The following is a 24864-nucleotide window of genomic DNA, read 5'->3' on the forward strand; positions in this document are numbered from 1 at the left end:
CATCACAGCTCACAGCAACCTCCAACTCCTGGGCTCAAGCAAGACTTCTGCCTCAGCCTCCCAAGTAGCTGGGACCACAGGCACCCTGCCATAACACCCGGCTATTTTTTGGTTGCAGCCGTCGTTGTTTGGCGGGCCCAGGCTGGATTCCAACCTTAGGTGTATGTGGCTGCGCCTTAGGCACTTGAGCCACAGGCGCTGAGCCACACCTGGCTTTTTTTAGAGATGGGGGTCTCACTCTTGCTTAGGCTGGTCTCCAACTCCTGAGTTCAAGCAATCCACCCACCTTGGCCTCCCAGAGTGCGAGGATTATAGGTGTGAGCCCAGCAGCCCTGCAGTTGTTTTTTGTTGTTGTTTGTTTGTTTTTTGCATTTTTTAGCCAGGGCTGGGTTTGAACTTCCTACCGTTGGCATATGGGGCCAGTGCCCTACTCCTTAGAGCCACAGGTGCCGCCCCAGCCCTGCAGTTTTTAAGGGCTTATTATGCTCCTGATTAGCAGGAAATATTTTTATGTATAGGCCATATTGAGGCAGAATACCAGCTAGCATCTCTTGCATCTTGTCTTAGATAAGAATGCTAAAGATGTACTTGAATAATTGTAAATCTCACAAAGTCACTACAACATTACAGAAAGACTAAAATCATAATGAAACATAATATGAGATGGACAATTTTGCTGGTAAAGCAACACGGTTTCTGCAAGACTTTGCCTTTTTTTTTTTTTTTTTTTTGAGACAGAGTCTCACTGTCGCCCTGAGTAGAGTGCTGTGGTGTCAAAACTCACAGCAGCCTCTAATTCTTGGGCTCAGGCAATGCCTGGCTATTTTTTTAGAGACCAGATCTCGAACTCCTGAGCTCAAGCCATCCTCTCGCCTCGCTTCCCAGAGTGCTCAGATTACAGGTGTGAGTGACCATACCCAGCCAAGACTTTGCCATTTTGCAGTTTTTAAATTCTTGGTTTCATTTCTGTTGCTAAAATCCTTTGATGTGGAGGATATCTAAGAAGGTGATTCCCAGACTCATCTACCAAAGGTTTATTCCAGCACTAAAGGTCCATGACTACAGAGGTAAAAAATAACAGTTCTAATGGGACAACTGTCAAAAAGCCTTCTCAAAGCATCTTCTTATTGGATTTTTATGATGCTTCTATGAGTATGCTTTCCCCCATTTATACTATGCAACCCAGAGAGGTTAAGTAGTTCACACAGCTAGCCAGTTGCAGAAGCAGGGCTAGAATACTAAAGAGAGCTGGGATGTATATTAGCACTCTAATCCAAACTCTTCATCTAATAGAAAAGGAAACTAAGGCCCAGAGAAGCATAATCTTGCCTAAGGACATGCAGTTAGCAGCACCAAAAATAAAACTCAAGGATGTCAGTTCGCTGGTCTTGCTCTGCCAGTCCAGTGACTCACAGTTCATTTTGCTACACCTCATCACTAGTCTTGCTCTGCTTAGAAATAGCCAGAATTTCCCCTTCCCTTGGGTCCTTGAATGGGCCAGGCTGTACACTCCCTCCCGGGGCAAGTCAGGACCCATGCAGGACTAGAACCCCCGGAGTTGCTACTCCATATGGCTGGCTGGGTGCCGGGAGAACCATATTCATTTTACTCACATACCACAGCCACTCCCAGGACTTTCAGGGGCAACTTCCCAGGAAAGTGGCCCCAGCCCTAAGCAAGCGGGTGAGGCATGTTGGCACAAGCTTATAGGCCAGAGTGGGGTGAGTCACCTCAGGGGCACAGCCCTCCAGCTTCCTCTTCATTCAGCTTAAGCCTTGGGTTCCCCAGGAGAAGGATAGGTGGAGAATAGGGAAAAGAAAAAACCTGGTGCTTGAACTTCAAAGTAGGGAAGAGCAGGAAGTGGGGCAGGGATGACCCCCAGGTAGAGCTCGGAGAACACTGGACAAGCCCCCAGGAAAATGGAAGCCTAGAATGGAAACGACTCCCTACAGGGGTTGGTGGTTCAGCTGGAAGGAGCACTGAGTTCTGCTTCCCAGTCCCGCATCTTCTCCTGGGATCCATTTGCCACGCTGCCCTCCTCTACCCTCACCACACACCTCTGCTCTTTCCCCCATGCAGAGTGGGGAATTTCGCTTTTGTAGAGGGAAACTGAGGCCCAGCAAATGGAGTCAGAAGAGTGTTAGGGATAGCTCCAGGAGCAGAGGGAGTTTCAACTCCATCACCTCCTCACCCGGGGATGTGGATCTGCCTCTACTGAAGGGAGCTTTAGAGGACTCAGCATTGACGGTATTGAGGCCCTTCCTGTACACAATTTAAAATGTTTGAATATATGCATAGTAAGTGTGAAATGAGAATGAAGGAGTCCGTAAATCCTGGAAATCTCCATTATAATATTTTAGCACTTTTATGGAAATATAAAATGTCAAGTTTTCAGAATTTCTTTTCTTTTCTTTTTTTTTTTTGAGACAGAGCCTCAAGCTGTCACCCTGGGTAGAGTGCTGTGGCATCACAGCTCACAGCAACCTCTAACTTCTGGGCTCAAGCGAGTCTCCTGCCTCCGCCTTCCAACTAGCTGGGACCACAGGCACCTGTCACAATGCCTGGCTATTTTTTGGTTGCAGCCATCATTGTTATTTGGCAGGCCTGGGCTAGATTCAAACCCACCACCTTAGGTGTATGTGGCTGGTGCCTTAGCCACTTGAGCCACAGGCGCCGAGCCCTGAATTTCTTTTTCTCATTCTTTTTGTGCCTCTGATTGGCTGGTGTTCTGGGCACATCTCAATTCTGCCTGCTAGGAATTCAACTCCACCTTGCAAACTACAGAGTCCCAGAGAGTCAGGAAGAAAGGCCTAGGACTTCCCCTCCAAGGGACGCCTGAGAAAGCCTCCCACCCCTCATCCTGCCCTCCACTCCCCTCGCCTGCCAGAGTACCAGGCACAGCAGGCCAGCCAGGAAACAGGAGACGCCGCCAGCCAATTTCCCCTCCCTCCTACTCTGTCCAAGGCTTCACAATTCCAGAATCTGAGCCAACTCCCTGATAAGGCTGGGCGGGTTTATGGAAAGAGGCACTAAGGAGTGCCAGCCATGCTGACCTGTGACCACCCTCCACCCCTCATCCCCCCTCAACCCACCCCCTCATCTCTCCTAAGTCACTTCCCCAGCAAATTGCTCTGGCTACCTTTAGAAAGCCCTCTGTCCATCCTCAGCAGGAGAAGGGGAGGAGGTACCGGGCTGAGGTGAGGCAAGTCAGAGATAGAAGCACCTAAATTGAGAACAGAGATGGAAGTGCCTTGTTCAAAGCAATTCCCATTTTACAGATTGGTTGCATTCCAAAAGCCTGTTGTTAATTTTCCCTCTAATGTGAATCAATTAGATTGACTGTTTATTGACCATGTTTTATGTATCAGGCACTGTGCCAGATGTGCGTTGCTTTATTTAATCCTCCTGAGAATCCTGTGAGGTTAATCTTATTCTCCCTTTGTGGATAAAGAAATGGAATCTCAGAGAGGTTAAATAATTTGTCCTCAGCCACCCAGCAGAGTCAGGGTTGGAAAGAGATTCTCAATCCCAAGCCTAGTGGCTATTCCATTGTGCCACACTCCTTTAAGCAGTAGTTAAGCCACTGGAACCCCTTTAATTCCTTATGCATAAAAAAAAAAAAAGTTGACATGTGCAAAGAGGAAAAAGAAAACAGTGTTAAAATACTAATAAGTTATTGCAGAAAAACGATCAGGTGGACTTGGAGAGTGTTCTGTTGTCGAGGATGAGGGTTCCTCATGGAAAGCGACTTTACTGAGGAGAGGATGCAGAAGTCACCCCAGACACTTCTAAATCCACAAAGAAGAGGTGGGTCCTTGCAAAGACTTAGGAGCTTGCTGATCCTGGCTTAGTATCTATCTTCATTCCTGACTTGTGTCTTTTCTCTGAGGCAGCAGCTGTGTGTGGAATTCTTTTGAGTTAAGAAATACAACAAAGAGGCGGCAACCATGCTCAGTGGGCAGGGTGCCAGCCACATAGGCTGAGGCTGGCGGGTTTGAACCCAGCCCCAGCCAGCTAAACAACAACGACAACTGCAACAAAAAATAGCCGGGCGTTGTGGCAGGCGCCCGTAGTCCCAGCTACTCGAGAGGCGGAGGCAAGAGGACCTCTTGAGCCCAAGAGTTTGAGATTACTTTGAGCCATGATGTCACAGCACTCTACTCAGGGTGATGGAGAGAGACTCTCTGTCTCAAAAAAAGAAAAGTGGGGACAAGAGGACAAGGAAGACAGAAAGTTATTTCTGTATAGGTCACATAACAAGGAGGGGTAAGAAGTAAGAGACTTACTGTATGTCTGTGTAAGAGCTGAGCAGCTGAGGTGACATTCTTTTTTTATTTAAGGTGACGTTTATATGACTTTATCAGTGAGAAGGGCAAGCACGGAGCCAAGCGCATCCTTTCTCTAAAGGGCAGGACTGGTGACAGATGGCCTCACAGAACTTGGTCTCCAGGAGAGCAGCTTCTAAGCGTGTAAGGGCAGGCAGGGAGTCAAAGGCATTTGGACCGTGGAATGTTCCCTACTTGCACTAATTTCCCCAAAGGATCTCATCCAGGTCCACAGCTTTGTATTATCTATATGCTGAAAGATTCTGGCTGCTTCTTTCAGCTCTAGGGTGATAACAGCCAGGGCCACTTAGATATCGCCACGTTCATCTTATTCCCACTGGCCCCCATCTGTTCCTCCCTGGGCTTTCTCATGCAGTAAATGGTCCACCCTTCCAAGCAGAAAGCTTAGGAGCCATTCCAGATTCTTTTCTTTCATTCCGCACAATTAATCTATCAGTAAGATTAAAATAAGCCTGCACTTCTTACGGTGGCTGACACCCCTGCCTCTCTCTCTGACTCCATCCCACACGCTACTTTTTTACACTTACTGAGCTCCAGCCTTCCTTCTGTTCTTTAAACATGTCAACGTCATTCTGAGCTCAAGGCTCTTGCATTGGCTGTTCCCTCTACCTACAACTTCCTTTCCCACCTCATTGCCTGGCTAGCTTCTCATTCTTTAGGACTCCGGTCAAATAGCAGCTTCTCAGGCAGCCCTTCCCTGACCTCCTGATGTAAAGTTTCTCTAAATTATTCTCAGTTACCTTTCTACATGGTACCAGTTCATCTCCTTTATTTATTTGTTACCTCTGTTTATATTGTCTGTCTCTACTCATTAGCGTATAAGCTCATGTAGGGATGTCTTAGCAGACACTTAGCAGAACATTGCATGAAGTAACAATGAATGAATGGAAGAAGGAAGTTGTAGGTTTCTAATTCAAAGAATACATCCTTCGAGAGTTAAGCTTTTCATACCCATTATAAGGTTGGGGGTAAGTACGGTTGTTGTTCATAGGGCCTTCAATATATCTGAATTTTGAAAGAGAATTGTTTAGACAAAAGCCAGAATTAGCTAATTCCCAATCTGGGCATAGCAGAGCTAGCACCTGATCAGCTCCTAACCAATATCAGGTGATAGTTTGTCTAGGTGATTGGTCGTTTCAGGAACAAATCTGATACATATGAATAGTGTGTATGTGTATTATATACGGTAACTGCCCTGTATGGAGCCCCTCCTATGTGACACTGTGTTAAGTACTCTATAAGCACTATTATGATCGATCCTCACAGAAAAAACAAAAAAGGCAGCCCAGGCACGGTAACTCACGCCTGTAATCCTAGCTCACAGGGAGTCCAAGGGCTGGATTGCTTGAGCTCAGGAGTTCAACACCAGCCTGAGCAAGAGCAAAAAACTCTGTGGGTAAGTATTAAGCCCATTTTACAGTTGAGAAAATGAGGGTTTTCTGAAATTCAAACCTTAGTGTGCCTGATTGTAGAGCACGTAGCTCTGCTGTCCGGCATGCCTGGCTAGATTTCTAACAGCGCCTTGAGATTCACAAGGTGTGTACTGCTGGCTCAGTTTTGGAGACAACAAAGCTAGGGTTCAGAAATATTCAGTGGTTTGCCTGAGATCATCCAGCTAGTCAGTGGTGGCCTGGAATTGAGTCCAGGTCCTTTTGACTTTAATCTCAGGATTCTTTCTACTATGGTTTACAGACCCTCTTGAAATAAGAGGTGAGGCTGAGCAAGATGTATGTGCCATGGGCCCTTGGATACCAAGGGCAGGGAAAGGGTGCTGCATGGCAGGAAAAGCTGATATTCCTCTCTCTGCCAGGCATTCCTGGAGAAGTACGGATACCTCAGTGAACACCGGCTCAAAGCTCCCACCTCCACTCGATTCGGCAATGCCATCAGGTAGGATGGAGGGATGTGGAGGCTTGGGGGCTGCCGGGGATGCCAAGCTCAAACCGTTTTCTCCCTTGTCCTGGAAGGCTGGCCAGCCTCCCTCCCTGTCCTCACCCTTACCACCCACCCTTCCTCTGTGGTCCTTTATCTCAATTCCTCCCAACAGAGAGTTTCAGTGGGTGTCCCAGCTACCGGTCAGTGGTGTGCTGGACCGTGCCACCCTGCGCCAGATGACTCGCCCCCGCTGTGGGGTTGCAGACACTGACACTCATGTGGCCTGGACTGAGAGGATCAGTGTCCTGTTTGCTGGACGCCGGGCCAAAATGAGGCGTAAGAAACGCTTTGCAAAGCAAGGTGAGCACTTAAAATCCAGCTAGGCTGAGGTTCCCCAAAGTTTGAAGCCCAAGGCTAGAAAAACAGCCTGGCCTCCTGTAGTCCCAGCTACTCGGGAGGCTGGGCAAGAGAATCACCTAAGCCCAGGAGTTGGAGGTTGCTGTGAGCAGTGTGACGCCACAGCACTCTACCAAGGGCGACAAAGTGCCCTTGAAAAAAAAAAAAAAAAACAGCCTGGCCTGGACTGGGCTTTGTCAGTAACCTCTCTTCTGCAGAACAAGGAGAAGTGGGCTAACAGGACCTCTTGACTTGAAGACCATGATTGTAAATACAGACATTTAAATGATACACATATTGATGAATTTTCATTGTACAAGTGTTTTCTAGATTACACCCAATGGAGCCCACTTAATTCCTTTATCAATTTTCAGTGCAGAGCAGTCTATATTTTAACTGAAGTTATTTTCATCTGAATCAATTCTTTCTTGTAACCATCATTCAACAAAGATGAGTTCCATTGATCCGATTTATTTTGTCCGTAATGCTTTTTTTTTTCCCTTGGATGATAGTCTTGTTCTACCCCCTGGGCTAGATTGCCTTGGCGTCATTATAGCTCACTGCAATCTCAAACTACTATGTGCACGTGATCCATCTGCCTCAGCCTCCTGAGTACCTGGGACTACAGGAGCATACCACCATGCTCAGCTCATTTTTTCCCTATGTTTTAGTATAGATAAGGGATTCACTCTTGCTCAGGCAGGTCTCCAATGCCTAACCCCCAAGTGATCCTCCTGCTTTGACCTCTTAGAGTATTAGGATTACAGGCATGAGCCATGCACCTGGCGAAATATTTTTTAACAGCTTTATTGAGATATATCTCACATATCATACAACTTACTCATTCAAAGTATACAATTCAGCGGTTTTTAGAATATTCACAGAATTGTGCAACCATTACCACCGTCTAATTCCAGGACACTTCATTGAAACCTCATACTCATTAACGGGCACTCCCCATTCTGTCCTCCCCTCACCCCTGGCAACCACTAATGTGCTTTTTGTCTCTACCGATTTGCCTGTTCTCAACATTTCATCATAACGCATTTTACACACTGCCGCTTCTGCTGAGGCTTCAGGAGATTCTATAATTTGCTGTGTAAGTTTGCAAGTGGAGGTACCACGTTCTTCCTACAGTAGCAGGGGCCTGCTGGAAGTCAGAACTCCAGAGTCCTGCCCAGGAGAAGCTTCTAGTTGTTCTCTCCCCGCCCCTCCACCCCCTTTTCTTCCCTCTTCCTCTTTGGATTTTGGAGCAACCTATGGAAGGAGGTACAGTGCCAGGTGATACGGGTGCCTGAAGGGGCCATAAAGCCAGCTCTGCTCACCCAGGACTTGGGGATGGGATCCAAAGCGGTCAACCTTCTCCAAGGGAGCAGTCTGGGGCAAGACAGGGAGTGGCTCAGGCTCCTGGCCCCCAGCCATTCCTTCCTTCCTGGAAGGCACACTAGCAACTCCTTCCCTGCTCCCCTCCCAAGGAAAACAGTCATTCCTCTCAATTCTTATTCCTAGTCATCCTCTCTATCCTTCCTCTGAACACAGACACACACAGAGTTTCACAGAGGATTTTTATTCTGAGACATGTCACCTTCACCGGCTGCCAAGAATGAGAAAAGTGCCCACTCTCTCCCTCACCCATGGAGTGAGGGGGTCCCCTAGCTGCAGGGGCCATCTATAGTAAAGGATTAAAGTTTCGTGAGGAGAAAGAGCCTAGGAATTCGTTGCCCACAGCAGGGTGTGAAAGAGCCCAGCACCAGCCAGTCTGGTGCCTAGTGAAGACTGAGTGACCAGCAGCCCTGTTACTGATACAGAACGAACCCTCAGCCATGCTCTGGACCCCAGGCCCTCCCTCTACCTTCCTTGTCTCTCTCCCTTCCTTAGAATCATTCTCTCTCCCCTCCCTGGGGGTTGGTCACTGGCTGGGAGGCAAGGTTGGGTGGCTGCCAGGCCAAATAGGCCCAGGGAGGCAGCATTGCCTTGAATGGAGCTTGGCTCAAGGATGGGAGAAGGGACATGCCCCTCCCCCTCAGCCATGGGCAAGGAGGGGCAGAGAGTCCAGCTCCTCTGCTAAGACCTCCATCTGGAGAGTTTCAGCTCGTGCTTTGACCCAAAGCATAGGTTTATAAGCTGGAGATGAATAAATATGCCTGCCTATCTCTGTGCAAAGAGTGTGGGAGGCCTACCCCAGCTACTTACTCTGTGAGCCGGGGTGGGCATCTTCCTTTGGGTTTTAGCTACCCTACATCTACCTACACATTGGGTCTTTGGCTTGAGGTCACAGTCTCCACCCCTGAGCTTGCTGGGCTCAGAAATAGTTCATGAGAACCCTCCGATCAGGGCCTCCTGGCCACCCTGCTCCCGGGTGCATGTTGAACTGCAGATGGACCCAGACTCAGTTGACCCGGGGCTGGGGCAAGAGGCCAGAGTCTCAGCCTTCAGGGAGGAATTACAGTTTGCGGCAGAGATGGAAAAATTTCTCTCAGTCAGTGACAAAACACACCCTTTGTTCTTATTTTTTATTTATTTATTTTTTTTTTACCTCAGAGCTCTCCAGAGTCCCTGAGGAAGCGAGGAGGAAAGCAAGGGGGCAGGAAAGGACCTCACATAAACGGGTCTTGTGATTGTTGGCCAGCAGCGGGCTAGGGCCCTGGAAAGGGCAGAATGAAGCCACCAGGAGGTGACAGGAGGGTGTGAGGCACAATGGGGGGGGCAGGGTCACAGCTGTGGCCTCCATGACCCCACCTTTCCTCCACCCTGACACTGTAAGGCCGGGGCTGGATGTGCTGGCAGCAAGAGGCACAGAGCTGTTTTGAGACTCAGCCCAGGCTGTGGGAAGGAATAAGGCCCCAGACCAAGTCCACACAGCTCCTTCAGGTTGGGGCTTTTCTGGGTGAAGGCTGCACCCCTCCATCATACTGGGACCCCTTCAGCCCAAGACACTGCACAGGGCACCCTCCAGGCTAAGGGCAATCCTCAGTCTGAGGGTTCTCCTTGGTAACGCAGTAGCTCACAGGCAAATGAGGGGCTGCCTGGGGCTAGGGCCATGTCTTCCCATCAGATCAGGGGCTCCCATGGGGAGGGCCCACCTCCCCATCATACTGGGTCTGTGGGGACCAGACTTAGGCTCTGCGCAGGTGTGACTGATGTGGTCTTTCTGGGTGGCAGGCAACAAATGGTACAAACAACATCTCTCCTACCGCCTGGTGAACTGGCCCGAGCGCCTACCAGAGCCGGCAGTTCGGGGGGCCGTGCGTGCTGCCTTCCAGTTGTGGAGCAACGTCTCGGCACTGGAGTTCTGGGAGGCCCCAGCCACGGGCCCCGCTGACATCCGCCTCACCTTCTTCCAAGGGGACCACAACGATGGACTGAGCAACGCGTTCGATGGCCCAGGTGCTGACATAAAGCCTCTCCCCACATAGCAAGAGGGGATCCCAACTAGGAGAAGCAGTTTGGTGTGGCAATGAAGCATTCACTTTCCTTGTGACCTTGGCCAAATGACCTCCCCTGCAAAACCCTTCAGTCTCCTTATCATAAAATGGGAACGTGGTCCCTGCTCTGTCAGGTGCCGTGGGTCCAAGGGTCTGCATGGAAAGTGCTTTGCAAACTCTGGAGAGTAGGATATGTTCTAGGAGAATCTCCAGAGGTCCCATCATACACCTCCTGCCTCTAGACAGGCCTGTGCTTCTCCTGTTCTCCAAGGGTAGATGTTCTCCACACCAAAGCCTTAAAGCTCACCTACCCACCCCCACTATTCCTCCTCCTCCTCCAACTGCCCCACTCCTGCCTCCCCTCCCCTATCCTAACTACCACCATTGCTGCCCCAGGGCAAGAGGCACCCATCCTCTGACAGCCACAGATGCTTCATATACCCATGCCACAGGTGTCTGCCCTCAACCTGAGGCTTCTGGCTGCAGTTTAAACCACTCTATTCCCAACCGTCCAACACTGGCTGTCAGAACCTTAATATGAGCTATTTGCTCATTTCCTCTCTCCTGAAGAGGAAGAAAACCAGATTAGACCCCTTCAGGGTGGCTGGGAATGTAGCACCACCCCCATCCACCCCTTGCCTCCTCCTGAAACCCATCTAACAGCACAGTCTGCTTCTAGGCCCTGCTGCGGGGCCTGAGTTAGCACTGGGAGAACCTAAGCTTCATGAGGATCCACATGGAGCACACATATGTGATTACATGTAACTCACTTCACTCATGGTATCTGTAGAGATGGTTACATCCAGACCTAGGGAGAGTCTGGTCGCTAAGACAGCAGCACTGCACTGGATGTCAGGACACTGGGCTCCTCAAGCAGCATTCTGATTTGGGACAGATGCTTTATGTTTTGAAGTTAGGTCTTCTCCCCTCTGAAACCTACCCACCTGTCTTTCAGAGAGAGCTGAATGGAGAGAGCAGTGCTTGAAACAGCTCAAGGCCTATTCAAAGTAGGACACACATATATTCCTCCTAACACGCCCGACTCTCCAAGCCCCATGAGGCTCTTCTTATAATGCCAGCCTTCTGACCTTTGTCGGTCCCAATGGACCTGGGCTCTGAGAAGGCAAAGCTGGAGGGACCCTAAACAAGCTTCCAGGCTAACATTATTACTGTGCAGTTGACTGACCCTTGTGTCCGGGTCACCTGCTTCTAGGGAAAATGAATTGTGAAGGGCGAGGCCCTGGAAACTGCATGTTTAATAAGCTCCATGTGGGACATATAAAAGCTTGAGAATCCCTGAGCCAACCCAACTCCCTATTACCTATTACAAGCAGGGAGACAGAGGCCCACAGAGGAGCCCTGGCAGAGGAGGGCTTGTTACTCAATGTGCACCATAAAAGTGCACCATATCGTAAGTTTATAGTTTGCTGAACTGTCATACACCAAACATATCCCAGTATCCAGATCAAGAAACAGAACTAAAGGTCCTGTCATGCCCACTTCTAGGGGTAAGGGCTGCATCTATTTCCAGATCTTTTTGAAAATAATTCTTATGTAGCCTTTTTGTAAGACAGCAGTTTGTAATATAAATGTAAACACATGCATATGTATTTATTCTTCACAATACCCCTGTAAGGAAGAAGCTCATGATCATCGTTCCCATTTTCAAATCAGGAAACTAAGACACAGAGAGGTTAAGATAATCTGCCCAAAGTCATTCAGCTAGTAAATGATAAAATTATGATTTGAACTCAGGCAGCTTGGCCCCACGTTGTATCTACTCCACGCTGTGATTAGGCATTCATGCCACACAACCTACCTAGACATCTCCTCACCTCTGGACGCTTTAGCTTCTGAAAGAAATTATGCAGCCCCAAACAGCCCACACTCCCCAGTGGCATTTGCACTAGGCCCTGAGTACTTACGGGCGTCGTGGGCAACGTCTCTCTCTGATCCTCTGCGCCGCCTGCAGGGGGCGCCCTGGCACATGCCTTCCTGCCCCGCCGTGGTGAAGCGCACTTCGACCAAGACGAGCGGTGGTCCTTTAGCCGCCGTCGCGGGCGCAACTTGTTCGTGGTGCTAGCGCATGAGATCGGCCACACGCTCGGCCTCACCCACTCGCCGGCGCCACGCGCGCTAATGGCGCCTTACTACAAGAGGCTGGGCCGCGACGCGCTACTCAGCTGGGACGACGTGCTGGCTGTGCAGAGCCTGTACGGTGAGCTCCTGGCCACGCCTCCCACTCTTGCCTTCCACGCCCCGCCCCCACCTCTAGTCCTTAGGCACCTGCTCCTCAAGTAAGATTTCCCATACTAAGTGCAGGGATCTGGCCTCTTCGTCAACTGCCCTGCCCAATCCTAAAGCCCCAGGATCCTCCAAATATCAAAACCTCAGGTTCCTCTGCCCAATCTCGCCATCATTCCCAACCAATTCCTGTGCACAGATTGCCCCCCTTGCGTTCCATTTATTGGATTCCCGCTCAGACCCTCTAACCCCCTCACTCATACCCCAGCCTCATCTTTGACACCCAATCCTCCAGCCCACCTCTTCCCCCATGATGTAGCTTAAGGGCCTGTTCCTTCCCACAGCCTCACTAGCTCTCCCCTAACCTTTCCCTCAAGGACCCTGGTGCCCCTTCCCCCAAGCATGTGCCTCTGCCTAGTGTTGGAGTCAGATAAATGAGCCAGTGTCACTTCCCTGGTACCTGCCTCAACCCAGGCCACCTCCTTCAGAGTCCCATGGACAGAGCCAGGAGGCCTGGGTTCAAGTCACCTTCCATCCCTGATTAGCAGTTGCTATTGAAAAAAGCATTTTCCCTTTGAGGGCCCTCAGTTTTACTTTCTGTGAAAAGGTATAATAATTGAGGCCCTGCTTACCTCACAGGGCTGTTTTTCTAGTGGGTATGAGCCTGCATTGTAGCCTGAGAAACCTACACAACCTACTAGTAATGGCTGCCAGTCTCATATGGGCTGGGCACATAATATACTCCCTACACACCCATGAAGTACTTATCTTTGTCCACAGATCAAGAGAATAGGGCTCAGAGAGGTTAGGTAACTTGCCGAGGGTCACACAGCTAGGAAGTTGCAGACCAGGATTTGGGAGCTGATACCAAATTCTAAGCTTGTTGGACTCTCCTGATAAGTGAAGGACAGTGATGCAATTATTAGAACTGCTGTAGTTATCACACAGGTCCCTGAACTCTGTCCTCATGCTACCTGTGTTGCCCAGGATTCCAGGAAGAGGACCCTCTGCTCTTCCTAGTTTTAAACTCTTGCCTGGTCCTCCACTCCAGTTTTACTGCTGTAGGACCCTCTTCCTCAGAAGATTCCTGAGTTTAATTCTACAGTTAACACCAACAACCAGGGACAACTTTGAGCTCCCATTCCCACTTGCCTTTCGTGCCCCCTCCTATTAGATCAGTGGTTCTCAAGCTTCCTAATGCCACAGCCCTTTAATACATTTCCTGTGGGTCCTGACCCACATGTTGAGAACTGCTGTTAATCATGAAAAGAACCAAGAGGTCTTGAGTGAGCAATGTTCTCCCCCACCCCTATGTGTTCTCACCTTCTTCTCTCCTTCCCCATAAAGGGAAGCCTCTGGGGGGCTCAGTGGCCATCCAGCTCCAAGGAAAGCAGTTTACTGACTTTGAGGCCTGGGACCCCCACAGCCCCCAGGGCAGGCGCCCTGAAACCCAGGGCCCTAAATACTGCCACTCTTCCTTTGATGCCATCACTGTAGGTAAGATGGTCTTGCCTGTGCTTTACTTCTTTCTTCCCTTCTTCCCCACATTTCCTGGGGTTTCCGGAGCTGGACTATAAAGTAGGCAGATGGATTATAAAATCCAGTAATTCCAAGCCACAAACATGCTGCAAGGTGGCAAGCCCACAGCATGCAACACACTGCTTCTTGCCAGGCATGGTGGCTCTAATCCTAGCACAGTGGCTCACATCTGTAATACTACCACTCTGGGAGGCTGAGGCTGGTAGATCACCTGAGCTCAGGAATTCAAAACCAGCCTGAGCAAGAGAGAGATCCCATCTCTATTAAAAATAGAAAACCAACCAGGTGTTGTGGTGGGCACCTATTGTCCCAGCTACTGGGGAGGCTGAGGCAGGAAGATCACTTGAGCTGAGAGTTTGAGGTTGCTGTGAGCTATGATGCCATGGTACTCTACTCCAGGCAACAGAGTGAGACTGTCTCAAAAAAAAAAAAAAAAACCTCCAAAAAACAAAAATCACTGCTTCTTGCCACCTACTTTCCCCTCTATCCTAACTATGCATGCCATGTGCTATGCTTACCAGTTTAGGAAACAGGGTTCTACAATAGAACCTTCCTCGGAAAGATGGCAGGAGGCTGACAGTCATTCCTTAGCTCTCTCTTGTCTCTGGGCAGATGGGCAACAGCGACTATACATTTTTAAAGGGAACCACTTCTGGGAGGTGGCAGCTGATGGCAACGTCTCAGAGTCCCGCCTACTACAGGAGAGGTGGGTAGGGCTGCCCCCCAACATTGAGGCTGCTGCAGTGTCACTGGAAGATGGAGATTTCTACTTCTTCAAAGGTACCAGCCCTGGGAAAGCTGGGAAAATTGAGGCCTAGAGAGGGCATGTGTCCTGCCCATGGTCAAAAGAAGAGAGGGGAGGAATCTCACACGGCAAATGAGTCCATGGTGGAATCTCTGCTCCAGTCTGAACCTGTGACCTCAGGGTAGACATGACCGGAAGACACCTTTCAGTGATGAAGTGGGGAGCAGTGGGTGTCAAGGTTGTCCCTGGGAGAGTTTCAGAAAAGAGTCTAGACAGGGATCAGAGGGCTGCTCTTAATCTCTGCAATTCAGCGAGAAGAGCCAATCTTCCTTGGAATCCTGCTCTGTGAGATTGGGCATGTCACTGGACTTTTGGAGCGAGCATTTCTTGAATGAGAAACATAATATCTCAGGTTTGTTGGTGAAGGAGGATTAGAAGAGAATAATGACTGAAGAGTGGGCAATATATTACTAGATACAGGGCAATCCTCCAGTAAATAGTATCCATTATTCATTCATTCGACCAATATCAAGTGCCTTCTATGCACTAGACATGGTAGGTGTTGTTGGTCATAGAGCAGTGAACAAAACATGGAAATATTAGTAAGGGTAATGAAGAAAGATCTGTGCCTTCTGGCTTTCCACCCCCCACCAAGTGGGCCTTGCAATCTACCTTCTGCTGACACCTGCTGGAAGTCTACATCATAACAGTCCCTCCCCTCAACCTCTCTACTGTTTATAATTACTAGTATAATCCGTTTTGAAAGTCGTAACTGCAAAGAACTGCAGGCTCCAACTGGAGGAGGAGGAGAGGCAAGGGGGGCAGAGGTGGGATGGAGGACCAATGGCTGGGCACCTCCAGCTCACTCTGGCTCTCCCAATGCCCCACAGGGAGCAGATGCTGGAGGTTCCGGGGCCCCAAGCTAGTGTGGGGTTTCCCTCAGCTGTGCAGGGCAGGAGGCCTGCCCCGCCATCCCGATGCAGCCCTCTTCTTCACTCCTCTGCGCCGCCTCATCCTCTTCAAAGGTGCCCACTACTACGTGCTGGCCCAAGGGGGACTGCAAGTGGAGCCCTACTACCCTCGCAGTCTGCAGGACTGGGGCGGTGTCCCTGAGGAGGTCAGCGGTGCCCTGCCAAGGCCTGATGGCTCCATCATCTTCTTCAGAGATGACCGATATTGGCACCTTGACCAGGCCAAACTGCGGGTGACCACCTCAGGCCGATGGGCCACTGAACTGCCCTGGATGGGCTGCTGGCATGGCAACTCAGGGGGTGCTCTGTTCTGAAGGCACCTCCCCACCTGATGAACCCTTGGTGCCTTCAGGGCCAACGTGTTTCCCCTGTCCCAGGGGCAGAACCTGTCTTGGCTGCCTCTGAGCCTCCCTGCGGAAGACCAGGCAGCAAATCTGCCTTTGTTCTACCACAGAGAGGTGGGGGTGAGATCCATCCTAAGAGAAGCAAAAAGGATCCCAGACTCTTCGGCCCTTCTCCAAGGACCTCTTTCCTCTGCAAGCCTGGGGGATTGCGTACAGAGGCACTGGGATCCAACCAGGGGGATGCAAAACTCAACAGAGAGGTTGGGAACTATTTGGCAAGACTGTCCCCTTCTTAGGGCCTCCTGGTTCTGTTCTTGGAGACTTGTGTCATATTTCATTAGGAAGCTTGGATGGGGGTGAGGGCATGGTGTCTCCAACCTCAGAGGCTCTTTGTGGGGTCAGGACACAGTGCAGGAGGAAGACTGATGCAGGCCTCCTGGGCCTTGGTTGTTTGTCTGGGACTGGAATAAAGAGGCACCTCTAGCCAGTGCGCCTAGAGACGAGAAGCAGACTTCCTTGGAATGCTTCTTTCATCTTTCCAGGGAGAGCAGATGGCACCAGGTGGGAGAGACCAGGACTGTGCTCTTCCATCCAAGCCAGGACTAACCAGCTGTGCTTGTGGGCTTGTAATGGAGAGAAGGGGCCTGCCTTTCCTCCAAAAGCTAAATGTCCTTGCCTCCCCTTCTGCCCCCCAGGCAAGACGGAGAACCACATGCATGGGGCAGGGGTTTCCCTGGGGTGGGCAATGCTGCAAGCTGGGGATGCAGCCTTCACAACTCTGCAGGTTGGGGGAAGCCTTGTGCTCACAATGACTCCACTCTTCAGGCCACACACGCAGCATTCCCAAGGCTCCTGTTGTCTGGCCAAGAATAGCTGGGATTCCTGAAGAAGGAACCAGCTCCCCAGTCTCCAGTCTTCTGCCTCAGCCAGTCCCAGCATTTATTTTAACATCTGGTTCTCTAGCACGCCCCCCCCCACACACACACACACCTGCCAGTGTCTCTTCTGCACACACAGTGACCTCAGCAAGCCAGGGCTTCTGGGGGGAGTGAAGGAGGGGGGCATTCAGCTCTCAGGAATGAAGATTCCTGGGCAGTCACGTTCATTTTCTTCTCTGTCCAATGGGGAGATGGCCTTTGACTGCCCTTGGATGCAAGCGCTCCTACTGTTCTGGAGACAAGAGGGAGGGGACCCCCTTGTCGGCCCTTTTCCCTCTGGCTTGAACCCCAGGAGGGTCTCATCTTCACCATCCCCACTTGGCGCCACCTTGCCAACACCTCGAGGCACTGACACTTAAATTGGAGGCTTTATTGAATGATTTCACGGAAAGAGGGCAAGTTTCTCGGAGGGATGAAGGAACTCGGAGGTCCTTTTCTCTAGGCGTTGCCCCTGTCCACTGGACCAGAAGGACCTGAAGTACCAAAAAAAATGAATATGAGGCTGTGCGGGGTGGAGCGTGGGGGACGAGTCAGGTGGGCAGTAGGCGCTGGTTCCACCTGGGGCAGGAGCCCTAGGGGATCACGGAGTGGGGAGGCCACCAGTAGAGCCCCGGGACTGTAGTATATACTGGGTTCCGCCTCGGGAAAGGGGACCCCACATCGACAGTGGGTCTTGTTGCCTAAGGGTTGCTCTCCGGCTGGCGGCTCTGAGACGGGGCAGTTCTGTGCATTGTGTTAGGAGAGGGCTCTGTGTTAGGGAGTTTGGGGCCAGGCAAGGACGGATAGCACAGAGTCAGAGAATGGGGGTGCCCAGGAGCCCCCAGCGGCCACTGCCTTACCCAGATCCGGGTGATCCAGAACGCAGTGCGCCACATAAGCCGGGTGGCTGTGCAGGATCTTGCATTTTTTGCAGAAAAGGATCTCGCAGCGCGCACAGACCCCACCACGCGGTGGTCGCCGCCGGGTCTCCAGCACGCACGGCTCCTCCGGGAGGATCCGCTTCCTGCGGGCGAGGACCCAAGAGCTCAGTGCCCCGTGCCGTCACCCCTCCCTGGGTGTCGGCTCCCTGCAGGTGGTGCTCCAGCGGAGGGGCGGGTCCTCACCTGTCGGCGGGCGCAGTCAGGCCGCCCAGCAGCGCGAAGGGGCTGAGCCAGGCCCAGAAGCTGCTGTCTGCGCGCCGCAGCGGCGCCACCTGCTGGGTGCTGGACTCCTGGCGCAGGGGGCTGTAGCTCACCGAGCGTCCGCCCTCGTCCCCCTCCGTCTCCGGGCGCTGCTCCGCGTCCCCGCCCGCGCTCTCCTCGCGCGGCCTCTCCTCGTCCTGATCCTCGTCCTCCACCTCCTGCTCTGCGTTCTCCTGTTCCCCCTCCTCGGTCCCGGGCTCCTCCAGTTCCTTCTTCCACAAGGGGGCCTTCACGCCTGCGGGCGGGCGGGAGGTCAGCGCAGTCCTGCTGTGCTCAATGAAAGGCCCGGGTACCCCGTCTGTTGCCCACAGTCCGATTCCTCAAAAAGGCAGGTGCCTGAAGGACGGTGTGTAGGAGATGCCCCGGACCACTAGGACTCCGTGGGAAGCTCAGAGAGTGCAGGATACCCAGGCGGGCCAGGGAGGTTTCCCTGGCCGCTCCTAACTTTCCGGGCTTCTGCACCACCCGGGTCATTCGGGGCACGTCACCTCACTTCTGTCAAGCCTAAATCCCTCATCTCTAAAATGGAGGGGAAACATGCCTATCTCAAGGATTGTGAGGTTGACATCACATCAGATCATGCTGTGTAAATCACCCAGCCCACTTGGCGATCCGGAATCAATCAACAAAGAGGATTGAGCCAACCGGGAGGAAACGATGGGTCCTCAACCGCCTTCCTTCTAACTGGCTCTGGGCGGTTCGGATCTCTCTAAGCTGTCAATAAACATTAACTGCCCTGATCGTCGTTTGAATAGGTGGTTGTTAGGGTCTTTTATTTTCTGAATGAGATTTCCTTCCTCCAAGTGGCTCTTGCCTTAAGAAACCTACATCATGAGTGGGCAGGCGGATGGGCCTACAGCGCCTCTGTGGGATTAGAAAAGTCTCCCTGCTTCTGGGCAAGTTGAATAGAAAAAGTCGCGTCTATGCTCAGACCAATTGGGAAAAGGCTGCCCTTCAAGTGAACCAGTTAGGAAAAGCCACTCCCTCCTTCCAAGCTTGAACACCATTTTCAGCTGGATCTCAGCCACCGGTCTTGCAGGTGCCTTTGTTGAAGACACAGACTTCACAACTCCAGGCACTCACTCTGTCAGAAAGGAAGTTCCTGGGCTGACAGGGAAACTAAGCCGTGTTACCTGGGAGGTGTCCACCACCCATTCAACACCCGTGCCTGCTGTCTGCCACACCCAAGTAGCTGGGTTTGTAATGGAAATGGAAGGGAGGGGAGGAAGGAAGGCACAACTTGTGGAGTTGGCTCTGAAAATGTCAAGAAAATGTCCTTTTGGTCCCTGTCCAACCTGTTTAAAGAGGTTGAGAGCAAAGAGAATGATAATTGGTGTCCCAGCCCATAGATATTGAGCACCAACTGCATGCAATCGCTGTGCCCAACTCTCTTTATACTTTGTGTCCCTTAATCTTCATAGACAGGCAATAAATGTGCCTCTGAATTTGATCCAGAACATCTGAAACCTTTAGAAAGAAGTTGTTTCAAAAATTCTTCCAGTTCTTGGGATTGCTCAAGGTGGAGAATTAGGGTCCATTGCACTTTTGTTTAAGAAAACACAATAGGGAACCTTACAACTGTGAAAAACCAGGCCTAGTACACAGCAAGAAAAGAGTCATGGGGACATTTCAGGAGGAGGGGGAGGAAGAAAAGGGATTTTACGTTCTGGACTGTGAAGTTTACACTTTGTCCCTCAGCACTGGGGAGTGACATGTTCAGAGGAAGACCCACTTAGGAGTCATTATAGTCCAGAGACAGAGATCTGAACAGGAGCAAGTGGAGATGAAGGAGCAGATGTGAAGAATATCTGGAAGGAGAAAGGAGAGACCTTGTAGCTAAGCGATATGGATGAGTAATTGAGAAAAGGCTCAACTTCATGGTGAAGGGCTGGTTCGTCCAAGCTAGAATCAAGAGGCTCTGTCTTCCACCCCACCTTCAGTCCAACTTACCATGCTTATCCATTCTCACCAAAGCTGTGCTGCCCACTTCCCCTGATCAGGAACTAGGATGTGAGGGGGTCCTCTGAACCCATAGAACTTGGTCTGGTCGCTAGGTATTGGATCTCAAGGGGGTGGGGCTAGAACCTCACCTCCCATAGGGTTCTACCCAGTAATAACTTCTTTTTCCAGAGTACCCAGAAGCACTCAAAACCCAGATGTCCCCTACCTTCCCTCTTGGAAAGGCATTAACGGAAGAAGAAGGTGGCTTTCATCACCAAGGGCTAGATTTAAATCACAGCTTTACCACATAAATATAAACGTTATCTGATCTTCAACATATTATCTCTCCTACCTTCAGTCTCTTCTTCTGTAAATCAGAGATAACAGCACAGTATTAGACTTTACCTAGCCCATAAAAAGCACTCAAAGCATTGTGTTTGCTTGTATCATTAGCGTTATCCTTCCTCTTCTGTCCTATTCCTGTCCTTTCTCACCCCATATTTCCAACTCCTATTTCCAGCTCATTGCCTTAGCTCCAAGGAACAGAAGGGAAGGGTGCCAAGAACAGTAGGAAGCAGAGCTCAGGAAATGGGCAGGTGTAGCCCTGAATGTTGTTTATGTGTGTGTGGGGAGGTGGTGGTAGTAAAATTATGGCTATTCAGGAAAATCCATTCCTTTCCTGGTGTTAAAGTGTATGTTAGCAGAGACAGAAATGTGTGTATAGACTCAGTCTGGAAAGCCCTTAGTCTGATAAGATGTGTTGCTAATCTCAAGGAGATCCCAGTCTCAGAGGGAAATATGATATGACCTTTCATCCAAGACTCAGAGGGGAGGGCTATGGAGTCCCTTCTTTTGGGTATCTTTCAGTTCAGCATAGGCCAAATTGGTGGGATGGAGAACACAGAAACCAGACCCAGCCCCCAAGAATCTCCACGTCACATGGGGGCAACCTCTCAAGAACTGTGAAATGTTACCCTACTTGTAAGCTATCGAATTAACCTACTGTTGTTTCATAGGTGCTGCCAGAAAACATGAGACTCCTAGGTCAGAAACAAAAGACTTCATTACTCCTGGCACAGAAATATCAGCATATTTGTGTCAATTTCCCTTGCCTCAGTGTCCCATGAATGTGACCTAAATGAGTGCCAATGGATACCTGCATATGCAATGGTTTGCATCATAAGAGAAACTCTGAGCTTAGGGAACCTGAATCTTTTATAACAGGCAGTAAGCAAACCTGCTCTTTGCTCTGGAAGGAGATATAAACTCTATCTTCCAAGATTGCTTACTATACAAAATACTTGAAAAGTAAATGCCGTGGAGAATTGTTTCCCAACAAACCCATTCTCCTTCAAACATATTTACCATGGCTCTTGACTGCAAAATTCAAAAGCTCACACGGCTAAGTTAAAGAGAAAGAATAGTAAGAGCTCACAGAATGACCAGAAGGGGGTGGAAGCTGCCTTCTTCCCTGTAAACTGAATAGGAATCAAAGAAGTGACTATAAAAACAACCAAGATCACATTATAGGAACAATTCAGTGTGGCCACTGAATTGCTGGGGGCCACTGCTGGGGACCACTTGCGGACACTGGCGCCATGAGCCATCTCCTTGAGACACTCCCTAATATGTAATGCCTCTAGCAGGCATGTTTGAATCAATAAGGCCGGGCTGTGGCTTGTAGGAAACATTTCACCAAGTCACCACAACAGAGTGTCCCTCTGGCCTAGTCATTCATCTCATCTGCCTACCCAGCCCCAGTCTTTTCTTTTGCCATCCATCCTTAGGATGTGCATTTCCTCTGCTTAGGGCTATTGTGGGTTTTGTGGGATCTTTACAAAAAGTTATGTTGCCTTAACAGACCCCTACCAGCATAAAAGCACACTGGAAATTGATCTCACAGAGTAGTAATACAGTCTTCAGTGAAAATGAGAGCCTGTGGATAATCCCACCGGCCCTGGGAACACACACGCCCCCTGCACTCAGACACCACCTTGGGAGACCTCTGGAGTGGGGAGAAACCACACCAATGTGTGTGTAGACTCAGATCTCTATTCAAAAGAGACTATTTTAAATCAGAAAAGAATGAGATATATTTTATTGGCAAGCTCAAGCATTATTTTCTGCCATTCATAGAAATCAAACCTAGAAGACAAGATGAGGTCAGTTATCAAAAATAAACCTACAATTTTTTTATATTAAACCTTCACTTTTAAAATTAATAGTATAAATAGCTCATTAACTTCTGCTTTTTGTTGTTTTGTTTTGGCTTTTGAGATAGAGTTTCACTTTGTTGCCCAGGTTGGAGTGCTGCGGCATCAGCCTAGCTCACATAATCTCAGGCTTCTAGGTTCAAGCAACCCTTCTTTAGCCTCCCAAATAGCTGGGACTACTCACAAAGGTTGGCTGATTTTTCTTATTTTTAGTAAAGATGGGGTCTCTTGTTCAGACTAGTCTTGAACTCTGAGCTTGAGGGATCCTCCTACCTCGGCCTCCCAGAGTGCTAGGATTATGGGCATAAGCCATGGTGCCCAGCCTCACTAACTTCTAATATCCAGGTATAAAGCAGATATGCAATATTAATTTTATTTATTTATTTATTTATTTATTTTTTGAGATAGAGTCTCACTATGTCACCCTCAGTAAAGTGCTGTGGTGTCACAGCTCACAGCAACTTTCAACTTTTGGGTTTAAGTAGTTCTCTTGCCTCAGCCTCCCAAGTAGGTGGGACTATAGGCACCCGCCACAATACCCAGCTATTTTATGTTTTTGCAGTTTTTGGCCGGGGCTGGGTTTGAACCTGCCACCCCCGTTATATGTGGCTGTTGCCCTAATCCTTTGAGCCACAGGTGCTGCTCACACCCAGCTATTTTTTTGTTATTGTGGTTGTCATTGTTGTTTAGCAGGCCCAGGCCAGGTTGGAACCTGGCCAGCGCCCTACCCACTGAACTACAGGCACCAAGCCTGCAATATTAATTATAGTTGAGTAATAAATGTAACATATAAGAAAAATATCGGCTTGGCGCCTGTGGCTCAAGCGGCTAAGACGCCAGCCACATACACCTAAGGTGGCGGGTTCGAATCCCCAGCCCAGGCCCGCCAAACAACAAAGACGGCTACAACCAAAAAATGGCCAGGCATTGTGGCGGGTGCCTGTGGTCCCAGCTACTTGGGAGGCTGAGGCAGGAGACTCACTTGAGCCCAGGAGTTGGAGGTTGCTGTGAGCTGTGATCCATGGCACTCTACCCAGGGGGATAGCTTGAGGCTCCGTCTCAAAAAAAAAAAAAAAAAGAAAGAAAAATATCCAAGCAGAGGCTTCTCAGGAGCTCTCCAGCAGACTTCTCTTTGAATCTCATTGGTCAGAACTAGGGCACAAACCCATTCCTAAACCAACCAGTGGCAAAAAAAGGGATTGCCAAGATTGGCCACGACTAGTTATTTGGTTGTAATTGGTAGCTTTGATCAAATAAGACTCATGGAGTATAGTTACAAAACAATTCCAGGTTTGTTTTTTTTTTTTTAATTGTTTCAGGTTGATTTGAGGGTACAAAGAATTAGGTTATAATGTTTGGTTTTGTTAGGTAGAGTCCATCTTATAATTATCTCTTGCCCTCAAGAGGTGTGCCCCTAACAATTTCTGTTTTGCCTCAAATAGTCCTTTTGAACCTGCTCAAGGGTTTTCCTCATCCCTGAAGGACAACTCAGACAGACCTTATGACTTATTCAGAGTGGTAGTATTAGGAAGCAGAAAACACCGTGGTCACTAAAATTTGGTAGGTACTACATCTTTCCTTCCTCCTGGCTGGGGCCTGCCATGGCCAGTGGCCTGTAAATAGGATGATGCGGGGGCCCAAAGACACGCTCCCTCTAGCCTCATCCCTTGCCTTTCCTTCCTCCTCAGCTGCCCAACACTGGTCTCTCTCTTTCCCTTCCCTAATCCAGGCAGCTCCTTGGATCCAGGACACACTGAATTCTGGGGTCCCCTTGTCCCTCTGCAATCCTCAGGATGCAGGAGGGTCCACTTCCAGCTTCCCCTCCACTGAGGCCTGTTCACCCTTCAGGAGGCCCCACTGAGCGTGATCTCAGTCTGTCTTCAACTTTTCTCTGACAAGAGGTTCACAGTAAACACTCACACCACAAAGTTATTCTTTTGCAGTTCTGCAGCTCAGAAGTCTGGAACGAGTCCTGTGGTGCTCAAATCAAAGTGTCAGCAGGCATGCTCATTCTTTCTGGAGACTCCAGAAAAGAATCTGTTCCTTAGCTACTCGGGAGGCTGAGGCAAGAGAATCACCTAAGCCCAAGAGCTGGAGGTTGCTGTGAGCTGTGATGCCACTCTACCCGGGGTGAAAAAGTGAGACTCTTAAAAAAACAATCTGTTCCTTGCTTCTTCCAAATTCTAGAGACTGCTGGCTTGTGGCCCCATCACTCTAATTTCTGCTATTGTCAGATCTCCCTCTGCCCCATACTTGTGATTACATTTAGGGCTCATCTTGACAATCTGGATAATATCCCCATCTCAAGATGCTTAATTATATTTGCAAAATCCCTTTTGCTATACATAGTATAAGATGACAGTTAGAGGTCCTGGGCATTTGGAAGTGGCTATCTTTTGAGTCTATTATTGAGACACACAACACAGCTGTAACATTCTCTAAATAAATCTTCTCTAGTCCTCTCCTAATCTGTGACCACCCAACTCTTCATTTGCTCTAAGTGGGAGAGAAGTCTGAGAATCAAGGATAATTCCTTGACAAATTCTGCATATGGGCTTAGTCCTTTTCTGGCTTATTGTATCTATGGTCTCTTGAAACTTTGCCAGAAACTTTGATTCTAACTCTACCATGATTGACTCAGGTAAACCATAGTTTTCTCTTTGGGGCTGGGCCCATATTCCCTAATTTCTTTTTTCTTTTTTTTTT

General features: G+C 49.6%; 2 protein-coding genes across 2 annotated transcripts in view; one reads left to right on the plus strand and one right to left on the minus strand.

The window, feature by feature from the left end:
• MMP28 (matrix metallopeptidase 28) overlaps positions 1-15981 on the plus strand; it is a 24064-nt gene extending 8083 nt beyond the window's left edge. Inside the window, exons 2-8 of the mRNA XM_003795631.1 lie at positions 6157-6236; positions 6394-6581; positions 9780-10004; positions 12015-12260; positions 13634-13783; positions 14438-14605; positions 15461-15981. Of these exons, the coding sequence (XP_003795679.1) occupies positions 6157-6236; positions 6394-6581; positions 9780-10004; positions 12015-12260; positions 13634-13783; positions 14438-14605; positions 15461-15855 (1452 nt within the window). The 3' untranslated portion in view covers positions 15856-15981. The remainder of the gene's footprint in view (positions 1-6156; positions 6237-6393; positions 6582-9779; positions 10005-12014; positions 12261-13633; positions 13784-14437; positions 14606-15460) is intronic.
• Positions 15982-17189: 1208 nt separating this feature from the next.
• Positions 17190-19967, minus strand: CUNH17orf50 (chromosome unknown C17orf50 homolog). The gene is made up of 4 exons (XM_003795660.3): positions 19955-19967; positions 17927-18239; positions 17663-17826; positions 17190-17296 (listed from the first exon to the last, which is right to left on the minus strand). The coding sequence occupies exons 1-4, from the start codon at positions 19965-19967 to the stop codon at positions 17262-17264; spliced, it is 525 nt and encodes a 174-aa protein (XP_003795708.2). The 3' UTR covers positions 17190-17261.
• Between the last annotated feature and the right edge of the window lie 4897 nt (positions 19968-24864).

Source organism: Otolemur garnettii, unplaced genomic scaffold (assembly GCF_000181295.1).
Source record: "Otolemur garnettii isolate 467f Iridium unplaced genomic scaffold, OtoGar3 scaffold00094, whole genome shotgun sequence".
Taxonomy (NCBI): domain Eukaryota; kingdom Metazoa; phylum Chordata; class Mammalia; order Primates; family Galagidae; genus Otolemur; species Otolemur garnettii.